The 22,456-nt window shown below is 45.3% G+C and overlaps 3 protein-coding genes across 4 annotated transcripts in view; 1 reads left to right on the forward strand and 2 right to left on the reverse strand.

The window, feature by feature from the left end:
• VWC2L (von Willebrand factor C domain containing 2 like) overlaps positions 1-2,915 on the forward strand; it is a 36,955-nt gene extending 34,040 nt beyond the window's left edge. For both annotated transcript variants that reach the window (XM_084524442.1, XM_084524441.1), the window contains exon 4: positions 2,323-2,915. In XM_084524442.1, the coding sequence (XP_084380568.1) occupies positions 2,323-2,471 (149 nt within the window). In that variant the 3' untranslated portion in view covers positions 2,472-2,915. The remainder of the gene's footprint in view (positions 1-2,322) is intronic.
• Positions 2,916-5,351: 2,436 nt separating this feature from the next.
• Positions 5,352-15,916, reverse strand: LOC311439123 (uncharacterized protein). Its single transcript, XM_084524436.1, has 9 exons — positions 15,769-15,916; positions 14,876-14,991; positions 11,991-12,122; positions 10,543-10,733; positions 9,978-10,128; positions 9,116-9,208; positions 7,625-7,884; positions 6,711-6,821; positions 5,352-6,145 (listed from the first exon to the last, which is right to left on the reverse strand). The coding sequence occupies exons 4-8, from the start codon at positions 10,655-10,657 to the stop codon at positions 6,712-6,714; spliced, it is 729 nt and encodes a 242-aa protein (XP_084380562.1). The 5' UTR covers positions 10,658-10,733; positions 11,991-12,122; positions 14,876-14,991; positions 15,769-15,916; the 3' UTR covers positions 5,352-6,145; position 6,711.
• A 2-nt stretch (positions 15,917-15,918) lies between these two features.
• BARD1 (BRCA1 associated RING domain 1) overlaps positions 15,919-22,456 on the reverse strand; it is a 43,851-nt gene continuing 37,313 nt past the window's right edge. The window contains exons 10-11 of the mRNA XM_084524427.1: positions 18,119-18,216; positions 15,919-17,453 (exon numbers count right to left, since the gene is read on the reverse strand). Of these exons, the coding sequence (XP_084380553.1) occupies positions 17,124-17,453; positions 18,119-18,216 (428 nt within the window). The 3' untranslated portion in view covers positions 15,919-17,123. The remainder of the gene's footprint in view (positions 17,454-18,118; positions 18,217-22,456) is intronic.

Consider the following 22,456-nt stretch of genomic DNA (forward strand, 5'->3'; position numbering starts at 1 on the left):
GCAAGGTGAATGATGGCAGGGAAAATCTCTCCTAAATAGGCAGTGCAAGAGAAAGGCTGGCAGCAGGACTTGTGAGAAGCAAAGTGCAGGAAAGGGGGAAAAGAAACTGAAGGTCGGCTTCAGAGGGGCTCTGCCTTAGGGACTTTCGAGGGGCTCTGGCTCTTCTTATTGCTCCTGGCCCATGTCCTGCCCAGTCGGCACTTTGTACGTGGTGATTTTGGCCAAGCAATGATGGGAGCACGCTGGAGACACCACAGATCGGGGGTGCTCTCGGTGCAGGCTGCGCGCTGCCTGCCTCCCCCCGCAGAGGGCACCCGGCCACGTTGCTCGGGCTCGGCACAAATTGCCAGCAGTTCATTCCTCCGCCTTATTGCACTCGTGGTCAAGCTCCAAAAGCAAATTAATCAAGGCTCATTCATCTGAAAGAGCATCTGTGGGGATGCCTGCAAGCTGTATCCATTCCTGAATGCTACGGGAATGCTATGGCCACCAGCTGAATGTGCTGAATTCCCCCAGGGCCCTCATCCAGCCCTCATCCCTCCAAAGGGCTTGGGAGGCTCCTGGAGGAGCAGGAGACCCCAGCAGACAACGTGTGCCACCCCCTGGCTGTCCAGTCTGACGTCCAGGGGTTGCAAAATCAGTGCCTAAAAGCCAAGATGTAAATAGTTTTTCTCTTCGTGCTGCCATGAAAGCAACGCCAGGACCCGTGTGCTGTAACACCATAAAAATCTCACCAGTGGTTCTAGCAAACAGCCCGGAGCGCCGTGCTCTCTTATGAGCATTAATTATATTAAGCAAAGCAAATCTCCCCTTTGCGGTGTCCGTGGGAGCAGCAAAGTTCCCTCACGCATCTCCCTGAGAACAGGGGGATTGCTGCGCTGCTCCTGTAGCAGTCGTGGCCCCAGGAGCTTTTACACATATCAGGACAAGGTGGGAGATGCTTGGCACAGGCAGCAGGTTTGGGGCACGGAGCCTTGGACATGCTGGGAGGTCGATCCGAGGGGCAGACAAAGTGAAAAAGAAAATGCCACACGTCTGGGGCTTATTTCCCACTACATTTCAGCAGAGCAGGTTTCCCTCGCTGAGCGCATCTTCCTCGTACCTCAGCACGCGGTTCGATGCTTGCTGCCAGCAGGTTTGGAAAAACAGGGCCCACTTGTGGATGCGAGGTGGGAGAGGTTCAGAGAGGGGTAAAAATGGGATGGCTGACAGGGATGGTGCTGGATTTGGGGCGGTGGGAATTTGGCATTTTGCTCTGGGTGAGTGGTGGAGAGCAGGGAGAGAGGAGGCAGCGTGCCACGGCCAGCTGGCTGTGGCGTGCTGAGGAGAGTTTCAGTTTGGTGACTGTTGGTGGCTGTTTGGAGAGCATGCAGAGAAAAAAAAATCACCTGGAGCAGTGATGGGTTGGCCTAAATTAAAAGCAGAAAGGTCTGATAAAAGGGAAGAGCCCGAGAAGGCAGCGAGGCATCTCACAGGAACGCAGTTGTTAGTAGAGCCCAAAGCCAGATTTCCACCCATTTGGTAAAAGACAAAAAATAATCATAAAATCAACCCCGCTTTCTGCAATTCTCCCCTTCTCTCCAGCCTCCGAGCACAGCTGGTCCCTCAGGTGGCCTGACGGGGACAGCCCGGGGATGCTCGGTGCTGCTTTGTTCATCCCCTGCAGCTCCTCCCCACTTCTGGTTCCCCTGATTTACCCCAAATTGCTGCGTTTTTCCCTTCCCCATTGATTTGTCCCCAAAACGGGGGACCTGGGGACCTCAGCCTCCCCTCATGTATTCCCCTGGGAGTCGGTGGCTGGTGGTGCTGTAAATCTGCTGTAAAAAAAGCAACCCCGAGATGCCGTGCAGAGAGCTGAGGTCTTGTCCCACTGCCTGTAGGCAGCCGTGTGCTCGTGGGCCCCTTCAGCCTTGCAGACCTTGCTGGAAGACTTCCTCATGCAAAAGGCTGCCAAAAAAAGATGCACAGAGATTTTATGTACGCGTGTAGACACTGAGTTTGGCCTTTCACTTTCTCTGAATGCCCTTGGCTGGTAACTCCTAGCTCCGAAACGGAGGTTGGAGGGACCTTTGGGGGTTGTCTGGTGCAATCCCCGGCCGAAAGCAGCCTTAAAACATCCCCATGTCCCATGGCCAGGGACCTGTTCAACACCTGCTGCTGAATTTCCTTGGCTGGAGCAAAATCCTGCTTCTCCCCGGAGTCCTAAAGGGATGGGGCAGCCACAGCCCCCCGGGCAGGATGAAATGCCAAGCTCATACCCGACTCAATTAAATTAAACCCCAAAAAACAAAGTGTATTCATTCCTACCACGTGTTTCCGCAGGTCCCAACTGCTTTGCAGGAACCACCATCATCCCGGCCGGCATCGAGGTGAAGGTGGACGACTGCAACATCTGCCACTGCCACAACGGGGACTGGTGGAAGCCGGCGCAGTGCTCCAAGCGCGAGTGCCAGGGCAAGCAGGCGCTGTAGCCGCACGGCCCCCGCGCTCCCACCCCGCCGGCCGCAGCAGGGTCACCAGCAAAGCCCCCGGGGCTCCGAGGGGTTCCTCGCGGGAGAGGGGTCCCCACCCCGATCCCCTGCTTTACGCCCCGTGTATCCTCCAGCACCTGGGCAGCCGCTCCGCTTTGGTAATTGTCAGCGCTCGGGAGGGATTCGGCAGTGAAATTTGGGGAGGAAAAAGGAAAAACAAACAAACAAAACGACAACAACAACAACAAACCAACTCTGTGCAAGCTCTCTGACTGGCGACGCCGCCGAGGCACCGGTTCAGCCACTGCTCTCACTTTCTACGGTGTGGACAGCGGTTTTTCATGGTTACCGAATTTCTTTTGCTGTTGTGATTTATTTATTATCATTCTTTTTTAAAGCCTCTTCCTAAGCTGGGACGGTCGGGGCAATACAGCTATGAGCGAAGCGCTGGGTAATTCCTGTTGTGTCTATGCTGGGAGGCGGGGGACAAAGACCAAAAGAGGAGAATGGGGCTGAGAAACACAAGGGGAACGTGCCCTGCGGGAGGATGGAGGTGGGTGCATGGCTATGAGGTTGGACGCCCCAAGGCGAGCTGTACCCGTGCTACACCTTCCCCACCGCGTGGGGACGAGGCAGGTGGGGACTCCTACCTGGGCACCAACATCCTCGCCAGGACGCCGGGAAAGCAGCCGCCTCCCTGGGTCTGAGAGGTTTCTCCCCAGCTCTTTCTCTCAGGCCAGTCATTCTCCCTGTGATTTTTCAGGGCCAAGCTTACCCAGGAAGGGAGTTTTGAGGGTTTGGGATGGGGTTTGGCTCACCTCTGGATGTGATGTCCCGTTGGGGTGGTGGAGAGAGCCTGGGGCTCCCCTCAGGGGCCAGGGCACAGCCACCCCTGTTCCTGGGAGCAGCCAAAGCCACAGGCACGGGAGGGCCGGGACACGCTGGCCACGTCCTGGGGCAGCAGGGACCAAACCCCCGTGCACCAGTTCCCCTTCGTGCCGGCACGGCGAGGGAAAAGCCACCAGGGTCCCTCCTCCACCCATGCCCCGGTTGCTGCTTTTTGCCCATCACCATCACTTTGGGCAGACGTCGGCCCAGCGCCGACAGCAAATCCTGCCCACGGCATCCTCCAGCGCCACCAGCCAGCACGCTCGGCGGCGCCGCACCGCTGCCTTTATCCTTTTATTTCGTCCCCATTTTGTGTTTCGGCGGGGGCAGGCCCTCGGCTGGCACAGGACAGGCACCAGGGCGGTGCTGGCCGTGCTGCGGCCGAGGATTTGCTCCCTGCAGCGCACCGCGAGCGAAGCCATCGTCACGTGGAGTTGTGAGCTGCTGCCTGTCGGTGACTGCCCAGCTTCAGCATTTTCAAACAATAGTGTGCCTGAAACTAGTGAGAAAAAGAAAACAAAAACAACAAAAAACAAAACTATTCTGTAAAAAAAAAAAAAAGCAGGGGGGTGGGCTGGGGTTCTAGAAACAATATTTGACGTGTAAAAGAATATATTATTAAAAAATTATTTTGTTAAATATAAAGTGTGTGAACCAGCAAAAAAAAAAAAAAAAAAATTCTCTATCTGTGGTGTCTGTGACTCTGCTGACCCCAGCTCCCCACCAGCTCCGGCCCCTCCACGCGCTCGGTCCCCCCCCCAGGTGCCATTTTACACTCGATGCCACTTCCCAAACCCAGAACTTTGCTTTCAGCCCGCAGACTCCTTTCGCTACCTCCAGATGCATCATTATTTACAGTGATTAGCGGTTACTCTAATTAATTACAGCTTAATTACTGTAGTTAATGTTTGTACAGTGCTTGGAACAAGTGCAGCGCTATACGTGCCACATATTATTATTTTCTTCATTATTAATTAAACGCCATCTACATCCCATGCTGTGCTAGTTAATTATTTCCAAGAAGCAGCGGCAGCGCCCTTGCTCCCTTGCCCCGGCTCCCCACGGGAAAACCCTTTTGGTTCTGCTCTGCCCGTGGCGAGGTGGATCACGAGCACGTTATTCCCCCCATAATTTTTTAATCCCCAAAATAATAATAATAAATAAAGCCAAAGGGAGCCCCAGGGACCACGCACCATGAGCTGGAGCATCACTCCCAGCAGCATGGACGTGGGGGCACCAAGAGGTCCTGGCTCAATGTCGGCAGGGCTCTGGTTCCCCCAAATTGAGCAGGGTTGGGCACCAGGTCCCGTTTTGACCCCCCTTCAGCTGCACCTGGGGTACTCAGAGCAGAACAGCCCAAAATTGTGGCAGCCAGCCCCGGGTCTGACAGCGTGGATCAGGAATTGAAATCCCATCCAGCTCTCCCCAGATACTTTTTTTTTTTTTCTGAGCCTGTTTATTTACAAAGCATTTCAACCTCATCTCAATCTCCTTTCTTTCCATTTTTTTTTGTGTGTGTGTTTTAGTTCATTTCTCCCTTTAATTAATCACAGCTCTGGGCCAGCCAGACCCATTAACTACTCTTCTCATTTAGACCTTTCAGAGATGCAGTTGCAGATGCAATTTAATTTGTTGACCCATGATCGATAGCAATTAATACCATCTCTTTAATCTTGTTGAAAGGTTCGTCTTGGGCTTCCAGAGGCTGCCGTCTCAAGGGAAAGGTGTCTGATACATATGTTACTTGATGGAGGAGCACAACCTCCCCCCGGCCTTCCCCTTCCCCTGGGTGATGCTCAGGGACGGGTTTGGATTGCAGCAGGGCTGTGCTCAGAGCTGCACAGGTTCGATGGGGCGCGTGGCACGGGGTGGCCTCGTGGCAGGGGGCACACTGCCAGGACCCCACAGTGCCTCATTTGTAAGGCCAGCTGGGACTACGGGGGCTGCAGAATGAGATTATAGGGATAAAGGGATATAGGGATGGATGGATGGATGGGTGGATGGATGGATGGGTGGATGGGTGGATGGATGACTAAATGATGCCACTGCTCTGTACCAGCTGGACTGGCCCAAGTTAGATCAGAGGTTAAATGGGAGACAGAGGAGATAAGAATGTGACCAAAGGGGAGGGAAGTGGTGAAGGACAGAGAGAAGGACAGGCACTTGGTAAGGAAGAGAGCCAGGGAAGGTGGAGAGTTGGGCTGGAAAGATGAGGGATGAAGGGCACAGAGTGAGAAATGGTACAGCCTGGGGCGTGTAGATAGAGAAGGCAAGGAATGCTCGTGAAATGGAGTAAGAGAAGAGCAGGGCCGTACGGGCAACACTTTCAATGTGAGGAACAGAGACTTCTGCAGATGGAGAAGTGACTGTGGAGGGAAGCACACAAATACTTCCCCTGGGCAAAACCCCGGCTGCAGCGAAACTGCACAGCTGGCCCAGGCATGGTGGGAGATGGGGAGAAGAAGAGAAACATGCACGGCTCTAGAAAGGCAACCCTTCCTCCTGGGGATATTTACCCCGAAGTCACACTTTGGTGCCACTTTTTACCCCAAATTGTCCCCCAGACAGTGGCAAAGCCCATCCAGAGAGCATTGCTTTCCTCCGTCCTCGTTAATACATTACGTGGCATGTCGTGAGTCGAGTCCCACCAGACACAACTGTCCTTGTCCCCGCTGCAGGGAGCCTGGAGCCAGGCAGCATCAGCACGGAGCTGCAAAACATGAAGCCAAAGAGCAAACCCACAGCCTCCAGCACAGCATGAGCAATAATGTGTTTCTCTTCGGTGGCTGTTGAAGGGAAAAGAAGGCCCCTGTGAATGTATAGTGAATGAATGCCTTTTATAAGGCAAAATTATATGTTTTTGCAACAGTAATTCAATATAGAAAATGACAAATTTATTGAAAATGGACCTACCTTTGTAGTGGGGAAGGTTAGCTTTTAAAACACTGGGAACAGAGCAATAACATACTGAAAGGAAGTGTCTGCACGCGTATATTTAAGACACCATATATATATTTATAGTTGCAGATGTACCTCCTACATTTCCAGAAGCGATTTGGGGACAGGGTGGGGGTGTGTATGGGTTTGGGTTAACCCAAAGCAGGGTTAAATACACAGGATTTTCTAGGCAGACCATGACCTTGACCCACCCTGCAGGCCACGCAGAGGCTGGCTCTGCCTTGGACACCCTTGGGCCACCGTGGCTGCAGGCTGAGACCTGAATGCGTGGCGGAGCAGCGTGGAGTAGGTTGTTGTTGGGTTTTGCTGCATGCCGATGATGCTGAAGCCAGGCTGGAGGCTGCAGCCCATACCTTGGAGCCATCTGCAGAAACGGAGCACCCTGGTACCCACCTCAAAGGCTTTTTGGAGGACTTCTGTGGATTTGCTCTGGAGCTGTGCTGTGGTAGCGATCTCTTCGTCCCCCACGTGGATGGATGCATGTGGTCCTGGGGGACGGCAGGGCTGGGGGGAAAGGGGATGTGAGGAACCTGTCCTCTCACAAATAACCCACTCCCATACGTGCTGAAACGCTCGTTTTGCAGTCCATTAAGCTCAATTTAATGCAGGTAGAACATGCCTGGAATTGAGAGGATGGTAAAAGGTTTTGGGCTTTAATTTTACTCGACTGAAAAATTCTGCACGCTCCCGGCTGGTGTCGGCACTTCTGCAGCAAAGACAACAGGCCCCGCAGGAAGCATGAGGCCAAGGTTAAAGCACTTCTAAGTCAAGATGCTATGATACCCAAAGAAGCAATTTTCCATTGTATTGCATATCTTCTGGCACTTTATCGGCATGAATAGAAACTGTGAGCACAAGGGGTGCGCAGGGACCCATTGGAGCTGCAGATGGCTTTAAATTTCCCCTAACTTTCTCTGGATTCAAGGTTATTCTCTTGGCTTGCCGCAGCCCTCTGCGCTTGGGTTAATTGCATCTCTAAACAAACAGCGGCGTTACCCCTCCCTGCCCCGCCAGCATTAAAAGAAAACATATGGAGACCTGCCTGGAAAATAAAGCCTGTTTGTTACCATGGCGTGAAGTCCCGTAGGATGTGTTAGCCTTCGTGGTTTTACTAAAAACCTCCTAAATCCCACTGTTTTGTCAGCAGCATGAGAAATATCTAATAGAAGGCGGCCCAGGGCAAGGAGCAGAAGGCACTTGGGGGCCGCCCTTCGTGAGCCCTGCTCTGTTAAAATTTCCCCGAGGGTGAAGGATTTCCTCCCAGCAAGGGGACAGCGCAGGGAAACTGGGGATGTTGTAATTCCTACCAGGTGGAGATATCACAAGGGCCATGAGATGATGGGGTTTTCCTGCCTGCTCCTCTTGGGTGCAAAGATCCAAGAACCAAGATCCAAGGTTGGTCTCCACCCAGCTGGAGTCTGGAGACCGAGGCATCATTTGCAGTCCCACCTCTTGTAAATCACTGCCATACGTAGCAAGCGTTGTGTCACCTCCCTGCGCTGGGGCAGCCAGCGGGTGACCATTCTCAAGCCTTGTCCTAGGGAAACCTCGAGGTGTCACAGCCTTTCTGTCACAATTCAAGAGAGAGAGACATTGAGGAGGTTAGAGAACACGGCAAGAAAGAAGCATGAAAACAGCTGAGTCACATTCCCTGCAAACAAGCACAGATTTGGGCCAGAGTCTGCTCCTGCAGAAGAAAACCTGGCTTGATGCTACAGGGCTGCAGCCAGCACAGGGGACACCAGGCATCTCCTGCCCTTCCCCAGCCCTGGTATCAGAAGCTCCACTCATCACACTTCAAATTATTCCCCTGGGTAAGTGCAGCAGGCCCCACAATCCAATTTTCTCATATCCACTCAAAGATGAATGTATGTTAATGCTAATGGATGGGACCTGCACCACCCTGGAAACTTGTGCCCTCTGTGGGTCTGCAGAAGCGAGGCTGGTGGCTTTCCAGGCGCTGTCATTTGGATCCATGTGAAAATGACTGGAAACATGATATCAGTAGGATAGATCACATCAGAAAAGGTCCAATTTAGCTAAATTAGTGCCTGGCCTCCAGTTGCTAAAGAGAAGCAGCCGGTATAAAAGTGATATAACAGTGGGTACAACGTATTATGAGCTTTATTCTTCTTATTTTTTATTAAGAGATTTTTCATCCTCCCCCTGCTGTGGAAACTCCATGCAATAACAGGCAAGGGCGTGCTTACCTGCAAAAGAAGAGCTTTATTACTTGTCCTGAAACAGATCATTTACAGCAGCAACAAGTGGTATTAATAAAGTTTGGGGCCAGCCAATTGCAGGGAGCTGTGCTTCATATCGCTGCCAGCGAGAGCTGACTTTGGGAAGGAAAATGAAATGTTAACCAAAGACCCATTTCCAAGAGAAATAGTCTCGCCGCACATCATCAAACTAATAAAAGCACGCCATCATGTAACACAGGGCAATGCCTCCTCCTCCTCCGGGGGCCTGCTGCAGACCTTTCTTACCCCATTTTCCTGCAAACACTGCTCAGGCTCAGTGCAGACTTCCATCAAGGCTGCTCATGAATTTATGCAGGCTCTTTCCTGCTTGCCTACTTCTTGTTTTGGTCCTTTTCATTAATGAATCACGGAAGTATTAATTAACATTTGAGAGGCAGATTGCATTTTTTTTTTCTTCTGTGGATCACTTAATCAAAGGTGGGCTTGTGTTGTTTGGTTATAAGTAGAAATACAGAGATGGAGAAGAGCCACGCTTTCAGGCTGTGCTTTACATACCCAGCAGGAAACATTTTAAATACAATTTTAAGTAAATACCTAAAGAGGAATTGGTCTCCGGAAGAGGCCCAGCCTTCAGTGACTCTCATGCAGGATGCATTATAACTTTTCTTTATTCTTATTTCTTTTTTTCTGTAGGAAAAAAAAAAAAAAAAAAAAGGATGGGAGAGGAGACACAATGATGGCAGCTCGGGCCCTTCTGCTCCCACCACAAAGGGATGTCTTCTCCTGAGACAAACCCTCCGACGGTGCCTCCTGAGGCACAAATCACAGCGTGTATGCCATCTTTCTACATGAAATGTGGCTACAATAACAGATCCCAAGTGTCCCCTGAAGGCGCGCTGCTCGATATTTATAATCGCTTAATAAACACATGAGAAATGGCACCGTACGGCCCTACATAATCTACGCGCAATGATCCTCGGTGACAAAGTGTAAGTGACCAAATCCCTTTCCAGGTCTAATGATATTTTGCTCTAGTAAGCCAGTGATATATCGCGTATGGCAAAAATAAAGCGCTCATGCATAAAATTAATACAGTAAGCTCCGAAGTCATAAAGCTTTCAGTCTGTGATATATGATTCGGGAAAATGCCTAACCTGTAATTCAAGTCCTCCCGCTGTCTTATTCCCAATAGGTCCTGGGGTCACCTAGGCATTGCAGGATCAAGCTGGGCCATCTCAGCACGGCGTGTGAGTGATTAACAAAGCAGTTAGGAGCCCTGTTTTAGGGTCACGGGCACAAAAAGCCCCGCGGGGGCACAGCTTCTCCTCCTAGAGGTCAAACGTTTCTCTTTTTCCCAATATAATAGCAGTGATTGTAACAGCTTTAATGACAGTATGATCATCAGCTAATGTCGTGGTCTTTCGGCAGATTACCTCCCTGCAGGTGTGTGCCATACCTTTCCATCGCTGGCTGTAGTAATCCAGGGATCAGAACTCCAAGCCACAAACAATTCTTCAAGCTTCTTCCGTAAGGAAATGCTCTGACGGGGTGCGGCAGGGATAACACATGAGAACATACAGCGGACTCCATCGATCTGCAATCCATCCCTTGTTTCAACCACAAAAATAATTATCCTTTGCATGCGAAATGATCAAAGTGCTTCAAAAAAAAAGAAAAAAAAAAATCAAACTCCAGCTCCTCAATCAGGAATGCTGCCAAGCTATCGAATCAATAGGTTGTTAGATAGTTGAAGTATGGGAATATGTGAAAGCCATCAAATGATTTCTCTGTTAATAAACTGCTACAGTAATTACCATTAGAATAGAAATGGAAAGATACAGATCAGAAATGGAAAGATGTGAATGGTTTCTCATTAAGTTAAAGCACACAGGATTATTTTTTTTTCCCTTTTGGCCTTGATTCTGCATCATTTTCAACTTGCATACCCAGAGTTGCTTGTGCACCCCAAATTTCACCTAAACATCTTTGAGTCAGTGAGTATCCAGAAGAGGAGAGCTTACCTGGGAGCTGGAGAAGAGTTGGAGAAGCAGGGGCACGGGAGTGTTGTGTCTTTTTTCTCCAGGGAGCACAGATTTCAGTGCATGCACTCATGCCATATAGCCTGAATAACGGCATGGTGCCTGGAAATAATGGGGAGAAGGTGCAGGAGGAGGGTGCTGCTGGGGCTCTCCGCTAGGGTCTCGGGAGGAGGCTGCAAAGGCAAGGCCAAGTGAGTGCTAAGTGTGAAGACAACCAGCGTGCCAGTATCATGACCCAAACTCTTAACTTTCAAAGGGCTGCCTTGCTAAAATACAAGTTTTCAGTTAAAGAACAAAGCCCATTCTGCAAATCATCAACACATCGGGAAGCAAAACAAATCACCAGTCCTCCTCCCACTTGCGACTTGAGGTCATTAGAGTAACAGATGGGAAAAGCTTCAGAAAAATCTGAAGTGCAGGTCAGGGAAGGCAATGAGATATACTTGGGGTTCAGCTTTGCCCCAATTAGCAAGAAATAAATTGTTACATGGGCTTTTTGGGGTGGAGGGAAAAAAACATCTGCTGCAGGTCCAGGGAGAGTCCTGCTCCAGGAGAAGTGAGCTTGGTTGTCCACCTGGTGCCCTGCTATTGCTCCTCTTTAGTTTGCCCAGAGCTGAGAGCACACGGGTGAAAGCCCAGCTTCATGCAGGACATCGACAAGTCAAAGTAATCCACTCAGCAACAAAAAAGCTGGTCTCAAAACCCCCAGCTCTTTTCGTGAGGAAAAGAGAGCTCATGGAGGCTGGAAAGCGCTTGACAAGCATCACTCAGCATCTGCAAATCCTGCAGTGCTGAGGCAGGACAATGTTAACAGCCCCACAGCTTTGCACATAGAGAGCTTCAAGTGCTTCCAGACTTTTTCCAGGCCTAATGTATTTACTGAAATTGGTTGTCTTCTACTAGCACGTGAAAAAGGGGAGGGAAGGGGGGGAAAGGACTAATGGATGTACATTAACCTTTTGGTACTAGATTTCCCGATACTAGCTACTAATGCAAAATCCATTAGAAGGAAACATCGGGGAACCATGGTGTGCAAATGTTATAACGCAGGGAATATCTGTAAAAATCCAGCGTGGGCATGGCAGGGACAGAGATGGTTGCAAGTGCAGAACGATTAAAGCCAGCTCCCAGCTTTGCTCTGGGCACAGAAACCCTGCAAAAAGGGCCTGGAGAGGGGAAGGGCTGGAGGCTGAGCGCTGGTGAGGAGCTGAGCACTGGGAGCTTCACCCCGTGTTCATGGCACGGTGTGAGGCAGGAGCTGAACGGGGTGGGGTGACCCTGGGCTCTCCCGACACAAAATGGCCTCAAATGTCTTTATTTGAGGTTTTCTTCACTCAAGCGCTTCTCTTTCAGGGATGTGAAGGGGAAAGAAGGAAAGCAGGAGAAGTGGATATTATCATTTAATACGCAAAGACAGCTTCAATAGTTACCTTAATGTGCTCTAATTAGGTGTGGGAATACGCAGCACATCCCAAGGGCTGGTTATAGCCACTTTCCCTGCTGCACTCAGACGTGTTTCGCCACCGTGATCAAATATTTTAACATGTACAAAGATTTATCACCTGCAGGGCACAGAAGAAAATGATGATTTAGCCTCCTCAGCAGCCACAGCTCACAACCACCTTCCAAGAGCGGAGGAGCCCGCAGCCCAGCCCCATTTACCCCAAAAGGCAGCCAGAAACCATCGGCGTGGACTCACGCTGGTACCTGCCAGCCCTGCTGCTTAGCTGAGGAGGAAACGCATGGAAAAACAAAACAAAACAAAACTGGATTTTCCTTGGATTCGACAAACGTAGGTGCTATGAAATGAGAGTAACACAGCAATAAATAATTAAATAAATAAGTAAATAAATAAATAAAACAAGCCAGAAAGCTTGTACTGTAAGTGGATTGAAATGGGGAGAACATCTGCCTCTGATTTTTCAGCTAAACAAAACCATGAAGTTTAATTTAATAAAAACCTTCTGCTTACAACCACAAATAAAATTCTTCAAGGTTGGCTGAGTTTAAAGCCAGAACCTGGCACCTCTTCAGAAGCATGGTAGGGAGCTTGCGGGGAGGAAATCTTCCCGTTCTGCCACAGCTGCTGGGACTCAGCTGCTAAGGGAGGGACGGGAGCATCGCATCGGAGCCGGGCTGCAGAAGCAAAGCGTGTGGGGGTGACGGGCAATGCTTACATTGACAGCAATATTGTCTCTGCTCCCCCAGCACGAGGTGGGGCAGAGCATAAGGGCATTGTGCTGCTGCACAATACCGAATAAATACAGGGAAGGAAGAGGTCCAGCACCGCAGACTTATTGAATTAAACATTATTGTGGCTAACACAATCAATACGGCATCGATCGCATTAGCCATATTAATATTTAATTCAATTAAAAGGCTCCCAATTAGATTTTTTTTTTTTTAATGTTCTTCCAGGTCTTTTATGCTGCAGGAAAATTGTTAAATTTTTCTACAGACCGTGAGATCCAGCCGGACCCAAACTACAGCCGGGATGCTCAGAGCAGCACCGGCCCCAGCGAGCAGCACTCACTGTGGCAGCTTCTTCAAAAAAGAGGCACCCACAGCAAATGCAACTTCAATATATATATATACATATATTATATATAATAATAAACAGAAGGAAGGTGAGAAACTTCCTCACTTTCCCCCACCCGATTACATACAAAGCGTTCCTTGGCTTTTAAGGGTAATTTAATGGTAGTTAAACTAGCGTTAATTTAAGTCAAAGTGGTCTGAAAAGGCAGAACATGCTGTACTGCTTTTAAAAACAGCTGAATCTTCATTTGTTCCGTAAGAGACACTACTGCCTGCTTCCTAACCACTACTGGCTGTCCAAAGACCTCTCCCTATAGATTTTAAAATAACATTCAAGCCTACTTTGAATTTTTCTTGCAAAGTCTGGGAGAAAGTCAGAAAAAAGGAGATGGGAGCCAAATTGATTAATATCGGTTAATCTGACATCAAAATTCACCCCATGAGCATCTCCCACATGTGCCCATTCTGAGACCCAAAGCTTGCTTGCTATCACTGGTTTGTTTGCCTGTTATTTCCCCCAAACACTTGCAGAAATAACCCAGCTCCTGGCTCTCCCACTTGACTCCAGGACCTTCTCACGAGCCACTCACTTCTTCCTCAGAAGCCACTTCTCAGATAACATCAAACCAAACCTCAGCGTAGGACAGATTTGGGTTTACAGCTGCAGGAATGAAGTCCAAAGAGAATGATTTCCCCAGGCATCCCAATCCCCCAGGCTTGCCCAGAGTACATTTATTTCTTAAGGAAATTAATCGCTCTCCCTCAAAAATTTATCTCAATTAATTCAGACAGGAACCTGTGGGAGATATTTTAGGGATAAGAAAACAAGCAACCAAATAGAAGCAGAGACACATGAGAGAGAACCTATTTTATGATTATATTCCCTGGGATCTACCCAGGACACTGATGCAAGGAAACACCTCCATACTCTCAGATGTGTTTCACTTCAATAAACACAACTATCCATAAAAAAATAAAATACTAATAATTAAAAAAAATACTTACCAGGACTCATATTCTCCCTTAGACCACACAAAATTGATTTAAAACAACATCTCCCGTTAACTATGAGCAATGTTAAACCAATGACATTGCTCCTGCAGGTGATACCGGGTGTCTCAGGTGAGCTAATTCATAACGAATTACGGAGAGGAATTTCAGGGGAAGCTGCCTGAAAAAATTATTAGCTTTTCCGAGATTCAGAGCATTTTTGAGGTAGAAACAAAAGATTAATTAAAACGTCTATAATCCAGGATACAAGACTATTTTTTGCCTCTAAAAATGACCCAGTCATCAACACACATCAAGTATATGGATTTTAGGAGAAAGCTGGCACAAACCCATGTTATAACCAATTTTCTTAGCAGCATTTAACATATTTTTGCTGATGAACCCTACTTCATACCACGCTGTAACCCCATAGCACCCAAACCAGCTATCAGTGCCCCATGGCAACTCGAGGGGCATGAAATACCTCTTCTATTTCGAGCCTGCCTCCTACTAGCCTCCTTCAACGCACCACTTGAAGACAGAGAAAAATGATCCCTCCCCACCCTTTGCCACATGACTCATGATTTTATAACCTTGTTTTTATCAGCCGAAATCCATCCGTTGGTTTGAGGAACTTGATTTATCCTTACAGGACCTTTTATTTTTTTTTTTTTAGACCTGCTTTAATCAAGTGCTATACCTCTGTTTATGATTAGCAGCACTGAATTAATCAGGGTCTGCATCGCTGAATTTTCTGTTTTTCTGTTCATTTTTTTTAAATACTTACCCCTTGCTTCAGTAGCATTTGACAACTGCTTCAGTTCTGGCATCGAAGTCTACTCATTCCAGTTCTGTCGGGTTCTTTCAGCATACCGAAGTTGTCCAGGCTCCATCTCCAAATCCCTGAAGGAGAGAAGCAAGAGCTAATATCAAGCATACTTCAGTTAGAGGGGTAAGACTTGCTCATCAGCAAGAAAAGGAGGGATTCTTAACATGATTTGATAGTAACCGTGCTTGGGAATGTGACTTGATTCAGAGGAGTCAAATTAAATGGGAGCAAAATTGCAACAAGTGATTTATTTATTTTTTAATGGCAGTTTTCTAACAGCTTCTTCTCAGCTTTTTCTCAAAATTTGTAAATCTGCTCTGCCTTTAGGTAGGATCATGGAAAGGGATGCCTGACGGGCCAAAACTCCTTCCTGGCACAGAGCAAAAAAGCTCCATGCTTACAAATTTTGCACAGACTCGCTGCTACTTTTGCAAAGAATACCCCATTAGGTATATTGATGTGCTATGAAACATCAAGTTAAAATGTGCTACAATTGTTAAAATAAATGACCAAGTCCACACGGTATTGACTCAGTGCCTTATTTGCTTCCAGTGTTTATGTGCACAAAAACCCCAAACACATTCATCCCACGTGCTACTCCCTTTATTAACGAGCCTTACATTTCTGCTTACTCACCCAGACCCGCAAGTACTCGAGAACTGCATTTAGTGAAGAGCAATGATTCAGTCTAGCTGAAGTGATAGATCAAGACACTCCAGCTACTGGGTTCTAGTAGCTGCTGGTGAGGAGTACACCTATTATCTGTGAAGTGTCTATTGCCAACAGTTCTACAGAGGACATTTAAAACGAGCACGGCATCTCCAAGCATGATGGTTACACAGAACTCTTACGCTACAGAGCTACTCGTGCAGATGGGATGTGCCATCTTCACAGCTTATCAGGTGCACAGAGAAGTACTTCCATTCCCATTTACCTGTTGAGATACAGACATGCCACGTACTTATTCTGCAGCTAAGCTCATGCAAGAAGACACTCCGAAGTGACTGACACCGTAAGTTTTATTACAAGCAATAAAAACCCAAACCTCATTTTATCCCACAACCATCATTTCCATTGTATATCATGGCAAGACAAAATCTTTAAGTTATGAATTCACAAACCAAGGGAACACACGAGATGTAAGGCATTACGTGACATAAGAGCACAGAGGGAGGCAGCGAGATTGACAATAACTTATGATCAATTTGAGGAAAGAATTAAAAATTGTAACAAATATGCAAGAATCAAGTACTGCTCCACTGCAGCCAAGTTTAAGTACAATTGCACAAAGCAAGGCATAATAGTTTTGTGATCGTTATTTTTTTCATGTAACCATGATAGCAATCTATACTTACAGGAGCATTTTTGATTATAATTTACGAAGCATTCTGACTCTTAAAATCCTCCAGAAAATAGCGTTGAGTTCAAATTACACATTTACAGGCATGAAGATGGATGGAAGCAAATAAAGCATCACTCTTGCTACAAATAAAGAATTTTAGATTAAAATATTTAAAGATGCATTTTCAAAAATGTTTCTGTTCATATGAATTCAGGCCATTAGTTCTACTTTAATTTCCAGAAGGCTTATCCTATGACAAGAATTTCCTACAACATTCAGCTGTAACAAGTTATGGGGAACATCATGTGTCATTTGAGAGAAGAGGTGTCTATACAGGCAAATGACTAGGTTCAAATGAAAAAAAAAAAAAACAAAAAAACTTTTTTAATACACATTCTGGCCTGGCTGGGAAATCTTGACACATACAGTAGTAGATCCTTGTCAAAGGATATTAAACACAAAAGAAATGGGGTTATGTTCTCTCACCTATGAAGGCCTGATTTACGTCAAGAATGCAAAAGGTTTCATTTTGAAAAATCTTAGTTACAAAATGTCATCGATTATTACACTGAAGTTAAATGCAAAAATAAAGCTTACTAAAGAATCCAAGGCACATTTTTCAAGGCAGCATCTTTACCTCCCTCCTCCATCGTAAGGTCATTTGTTCCAGCACATGACAGTGAACTTAGCAACTCATTTACATGGTCAAAGCTCTCCTGTATTCCAAGTGCAAAACATAAATCATAGCTTCAGACCAGTATTTATCAGTTTCCCAAATGCTCAGGAGTCAACACTTTTTTTTTTTTTTTAACCTTTTTTTTTTTTTTTTTTTCTTTTTTAATCTTGCTCATGAGACAGGGATGTTCACTTTACAGGCAGCAGCTGAAATGACATTACACAGTCTATAATCCAGCTGGAGGGGGCCATCCAGACTTTGCCCTGACGAATTTTCTCCGGCTTGAATTTAGAAGACACATCATAGATGACATACTGAGTACAAAATCGCTGGTCAGAAGTCGATTCTGCATGGTATGCCACCGTGTTGATCATCTGCGTCACATCACTGTCTGGTTTTGGCTGCCTAACCAGAATTTGGCCTCCTGCTGCTTTGACCAACTCCACAAGATCACTCTTCTGGTGGCTACTGAAAGATCCCAGAAAATAGAAGTAGCATCCATCAAACAACTTCGGCAGCTAAGGGAAGGAAAAAAAGAGAAAGTATAAACACAGGACCACCCAACTGAGCACACAGGAACAAAGCAAAAGTGAACGAGAAGTACAATTGAAAATAATCAACACAAAAATCTAGAACCATAACTTAACACATAAAGTACTCAGTATAAGTATACAATTGAGAAAAGTTTGCTTACATGGGGAATTCTTGTTTATGTTTGATTATTTTCCAGCACAGCAGGGTCTTCAACTATGAGCTAGAGCTATTCACAGCTACTATTACGAACACTTAATGAACTTCTCCAGGGTAATCCAGAAATTAAATATAAAGTGTTCCCATATAGAAACAAGATTCAATTCAAATATTTTTTTCCTTTCAACTTTCTGATCATTTCAGATATGTTCTAAAGCTGAGCAGAGAGGTCCAAAGCAGCATTACTTCCTGTCCCATGCAGCGTCTTCCATACAGGTTCCCTCTGACAAGGTTATGGCAACATACCCACTAATCGAGAAAAATGACTGCTTTATGGATGCTCACAGTCCTTTCAATCACCTTGCACATCATCAAATTTCTGTACAAGGCCACATTAAAATTTTACATCTACTGCATCTGCCCATGTGGCAAAGGGCAAAAATGTGTGAACCAGAGGTCATTCAGACAATCTGTCTCAAGCAATAAAACCCACCAGCTGTTCTCTGTTGAGCCGGCCTCTTTGTGGGCCACCTTGGATTTCATACTTCTCTTCTTGTTCTCGGACTGCACTTCGCAGGCAGGCTCGTACCCCTACAGAAAGCACAATGAGGAAAGCATCAGTTTCAACTCTCACCATTATTTTTAGACAGAGGTTCCATGTTTTAAGAGAGGCTTGACATTTCATTTCAGGGACTTAGAAGTCCCTGCACCCGTATAGCATCGCATCCTGTACACGTTAGCAATTTCATTTTAAACTGGAAAAGAATTTACAATAGTGGTTGTAAAGATGTAGGTCGGATGGAGAGCAGCAGTATCACACTACAATCAGTGCTGTAAACACAAGGAATTATTAGCAGTTCCTCTTAACCACTACTAAAGGTCAACCACTTAATGTCAGATGTCAAATTGCTAATCATTTGGAAGCTTAAAGCCAGCATGTAGAACCAACTCCGCAGTTATGAAACGGAAGCAATTGCCTGATAAAGAGCAATTACAAAGCAAGTACAAAGCTGTTTCTGAGCAGCTATGGCCTCAAATAAATCAGATGGGATCTCAAAGTCTTCAAGATCAGCAGAAACTGGAGATTTAGGCTGGAGTTTTAACAGTGGCATTTGTTTTTGTTACCACTGCTGCCTAATGAGATTGTCTTTTAGAGTCAATGTAGTTTTACCTTGTTTTAAGGCTAGTTATTTTTTCCAATCCAGAATGTGCTGATGCTAATGTACTGCTAATGTTAGTGGAACGTACAACCTGACCCGACTTTGGAAAGAGGAATTGCTGTGGTCACCGATTCAAGGATGAAACATTTCGCCTGCACACACAATGTACTCATTAATAAAAATTACCCGAGAAAGAAACTTTGCAAACCATTCCACGAAGATTACGGTGTTGTTAAGGTTGCAGCTTTTCTAGTAGTACCTCACTCTTCCCACAGTGTTTCTTGTTTAGGCAGCCTACTTCTACTGTGCAAATACAAGAACCACAATATATAAAAGAATACAACCAACTGAACAAAAACATAAGTAAAACAGGGGTGTTGATCCTAGAAAGGAAGAAAGCCCAAGAGAAGCATCACTGAAAAAGGTACTTGAATACCATGGCAATAAGTACCAATATTTAATCTCAACCTAGAGATCTTGAAAGCTAACCAGCAGTGATTTACCACCAGTTTACACAAGCTCACAAATGTAATAGGAATTCATGCTTTAGTTACCAGAGGTCCTTCAATTTACTTAGATAAAAAAAGAAAGATAAACCTATATAGAAAACCACAATTGGCTGGATACTATGACTATACGTATATATTTTCCTCCATGCACAAGTATCAGTTAATGCACAGTTAATCATTTGTACTTTTTCCTTTTGTTTCCTATTATGTTCCTTTCTTCAAGGAACATTACTATGAACTCATATTAGAAGAGGAAGCTAGTAATGTGTTTTCTGGAAAGGTAACATATATGACATATTTATTATTGGCAAGAACAATGCATGGTGATAAACTATCTTTGAAGTACTCCTAACTCAAGAAAAATCTGAAGGCTCTACCAATATTTTATTTGATCGGCACTACTCAACAGGATTTCCTCTCCCAATTTGCCTCAAACTTATAAAGCTGTTATTTCCTTTCACGAAAATGCAGATGTTAATGGGCATCACTCACAGTAAAGTAAAAAGTCCTCTCAGCTAGACTTAATAGCAGAACTGTCCACTCATTAAGAACATGAGTTATTTCAATCTACCATCAAAAGCTCAATTTCAAGGATATTCACTACAGAGCTGAAGTTTTTATATGATGAGTACATCACAAATTGAGCATTCAGTGCCAGCATCAGTAAATGGAGCAAATTCGATATGGAAGTAATAAAAGGTTGAACGAATACAGAAGACTACGATGCTGTCTCGTACTGCTACTTTCCTTAAAATTAAAAATAAAAAAAAAAAATCATGGAAGTGACTGTAACGTTAGTGGGATGCCTATTTTCACAGAAAACAGACCAAGTCTGTTTTGCATACATATGTCCATCCATTTCATGCCAGTTTCTCCAAGTAATTTGTAGGCCCTAAAGTTCCTTGTTACTTGTAACGAAAATCTGCCAAGACGGCAAGACTCAACTAGATATGTTGTCCTTCACTGTATCCGTAAGAACCACAAATATTTGTTTCCTCGAAAAACTAGAAATATGCAAACACACCACTCGTCTAGCCAATATTTGCATCATCGGTATCCTCATTAACTTTTCTTAGCAGGCTAGAATAAGAAGAGATCTGTGTCTGAACAGATTGGTGGCACAGAAGTTATGTATTCCAGGCAGAGTAAAGAGCCCTGAACATACGTTCCTAGCGCCCAGGTGTATTACCTCTTTTTTTTTTTTTTTTTTAACATTAGTATGTTAAGAGGCAACATTTTTAGGCCTATACTCCTTTGTGGAACAACAACCTCTCCATATGTTCCCTACTGATGGAAAAACAGTGCATTTTTGTCTCCAGAACATATTTTTTCCTGCAAGATGTAGAAGCAGAACTTGCTCTGACTCATGGGTCTTGCCACACTTGACAAATAAGAACAAATAGGTTTTTGTGAAGCATTGTGCTCAGGGACATTTCAAGAAGTTATCTAACTCTTTGCCTGTGTGCAGGTAGCAAAGAGGCTTTGGAATCCTCGAGCTCAGGAGACATGATGCTTCAGGTCTCAACAATACAATCTTCTTATTGTCAACAGCACTGTTAATCTGTAGTAAGAATATTGTTAGAACAGACACAAAACCACACAAGATAACAGTGGAAGGAGAGTATTAAGAACAAGAAAACAAAACAAATTGCATGTTGTGTCATCAGAATCATGGTCTAGGAATACATCCAGAAAACTGATGTAGTTAGAAACTGATGTTAGAGGAAGGTGCTTACAACCCTCAGTTGAACAATTAAGGAGTATCTGTCCATGGGAGAAGGTTTCCTAAAAAGAAGGAGGAAGTAAACATGATTAAGTAGCAGAGACCAAGAAGTAGGAAGTAAAAATAATGTAGTAGAGACCACTATGTCCTTTAACTGCAGACTTTGTTCAGACTGGCTTGATCCTAAGTTGGTTATCTCTGTTCAGCAACCCCTGCATACTAGATTTTGTATTCAAGCGTTCAATGATTCATATAGCATAATAGTTAAAGAAAAAAATCATCAAAGAAGTGAAATATCCGTCTCATATTTGAGACAAAAAGACAGTGCTAAAGTTGTGTTTCTATCTTCACAACGTGTTTCATTGCACATTTGTCTATATTCCTATATGCCCCTTCTCCATTTGTTTCATTTTTCCCCCTCTGCACACAAAACTTAGTGTCAAGTCACTTGCTTCTAGCTTACTACTTTTGCACTCCCATGTACAGGTGCAGTGACTCCAAGTGGATCTCAGTGAGGTTCTCAACGACAGCATCATTACCTTCAGGTGTGGTATGGTGACTGTTGGAAGCAGCAGGCATGTGCAAGCTCTATCTTTCTTCTAAGGGGTGGTACGACCACCACAAGACCTTGCGCTGGAAAACCTCAATTTCACAGTTAAGAGTACGAATACAAATAGATTAGAGCACATTGTAGGCCTTTCAGTTTTTTAAATTTTTATTTATTTGTTTTTTAATATAGCTAGGGACTTCATCTTCTGTGACAACTTCTAAGCTGAGTTGACTCAATAAAGCCCAGGTCTTTTTCCTGAGTAGATCTTATTAATTTTAAAGCTGCTAATGTGTATGAGTGGCTGGATAACACGACAGTTCCCTTTTAATAGTCTCTCCATCAGGGTGAGTGTCATCCTGATTAAGAGGACACATAAAAGGAAATAAAAGGCCATACTGTACTCAAAGGCACAACACTACTGCTTTTACAGGGACATTTCCAGAAGCTCTGTTGACCTCAGAGTACTCCTATTTAAGTTATAGGCACAACACCCTTTGACTTCAAACAGTAGCCATGTTAAATTGATTCCCAGAACACCTGAAGTTACAAATTCATTTGTCTCAGCACTATATTAGAGAGCCACCAGTGAGAATTTGATGCCAAGACACTGGAAGGTAAGTCAAAGGAATAAATTGAAAAAGAATTGCTATTATCCTAATTAGAAAAGCAATTAGGACACCATCAATATGCCACCTCCCTTCTAAAATTGACATGGATATCTTATTTATTTATGTAAAATAATCAGCACAGGATTCTAAGTCTTGGAAGTACAAGCAGCTTTCTAAAAAACACAGGGGGAAGAAAACTTACTTTTGAGATGACACTCACAATTTTAGGAGGGGGTAAAGACCCGAGTTGCATTATTTTCCTTCCCAAATTCACAGTCTGG

Source organism: Aythya ferina, assembly GCF_964211825.1.
Source record: "Aythya ferina genome assembly, chromosome: 6".
NCBI classification, from domain to species: Eukaryota; Metazoa; Chordata; class Aves; order Anseriformes; family Anatidae; genus Aythya; species Aythya ferina.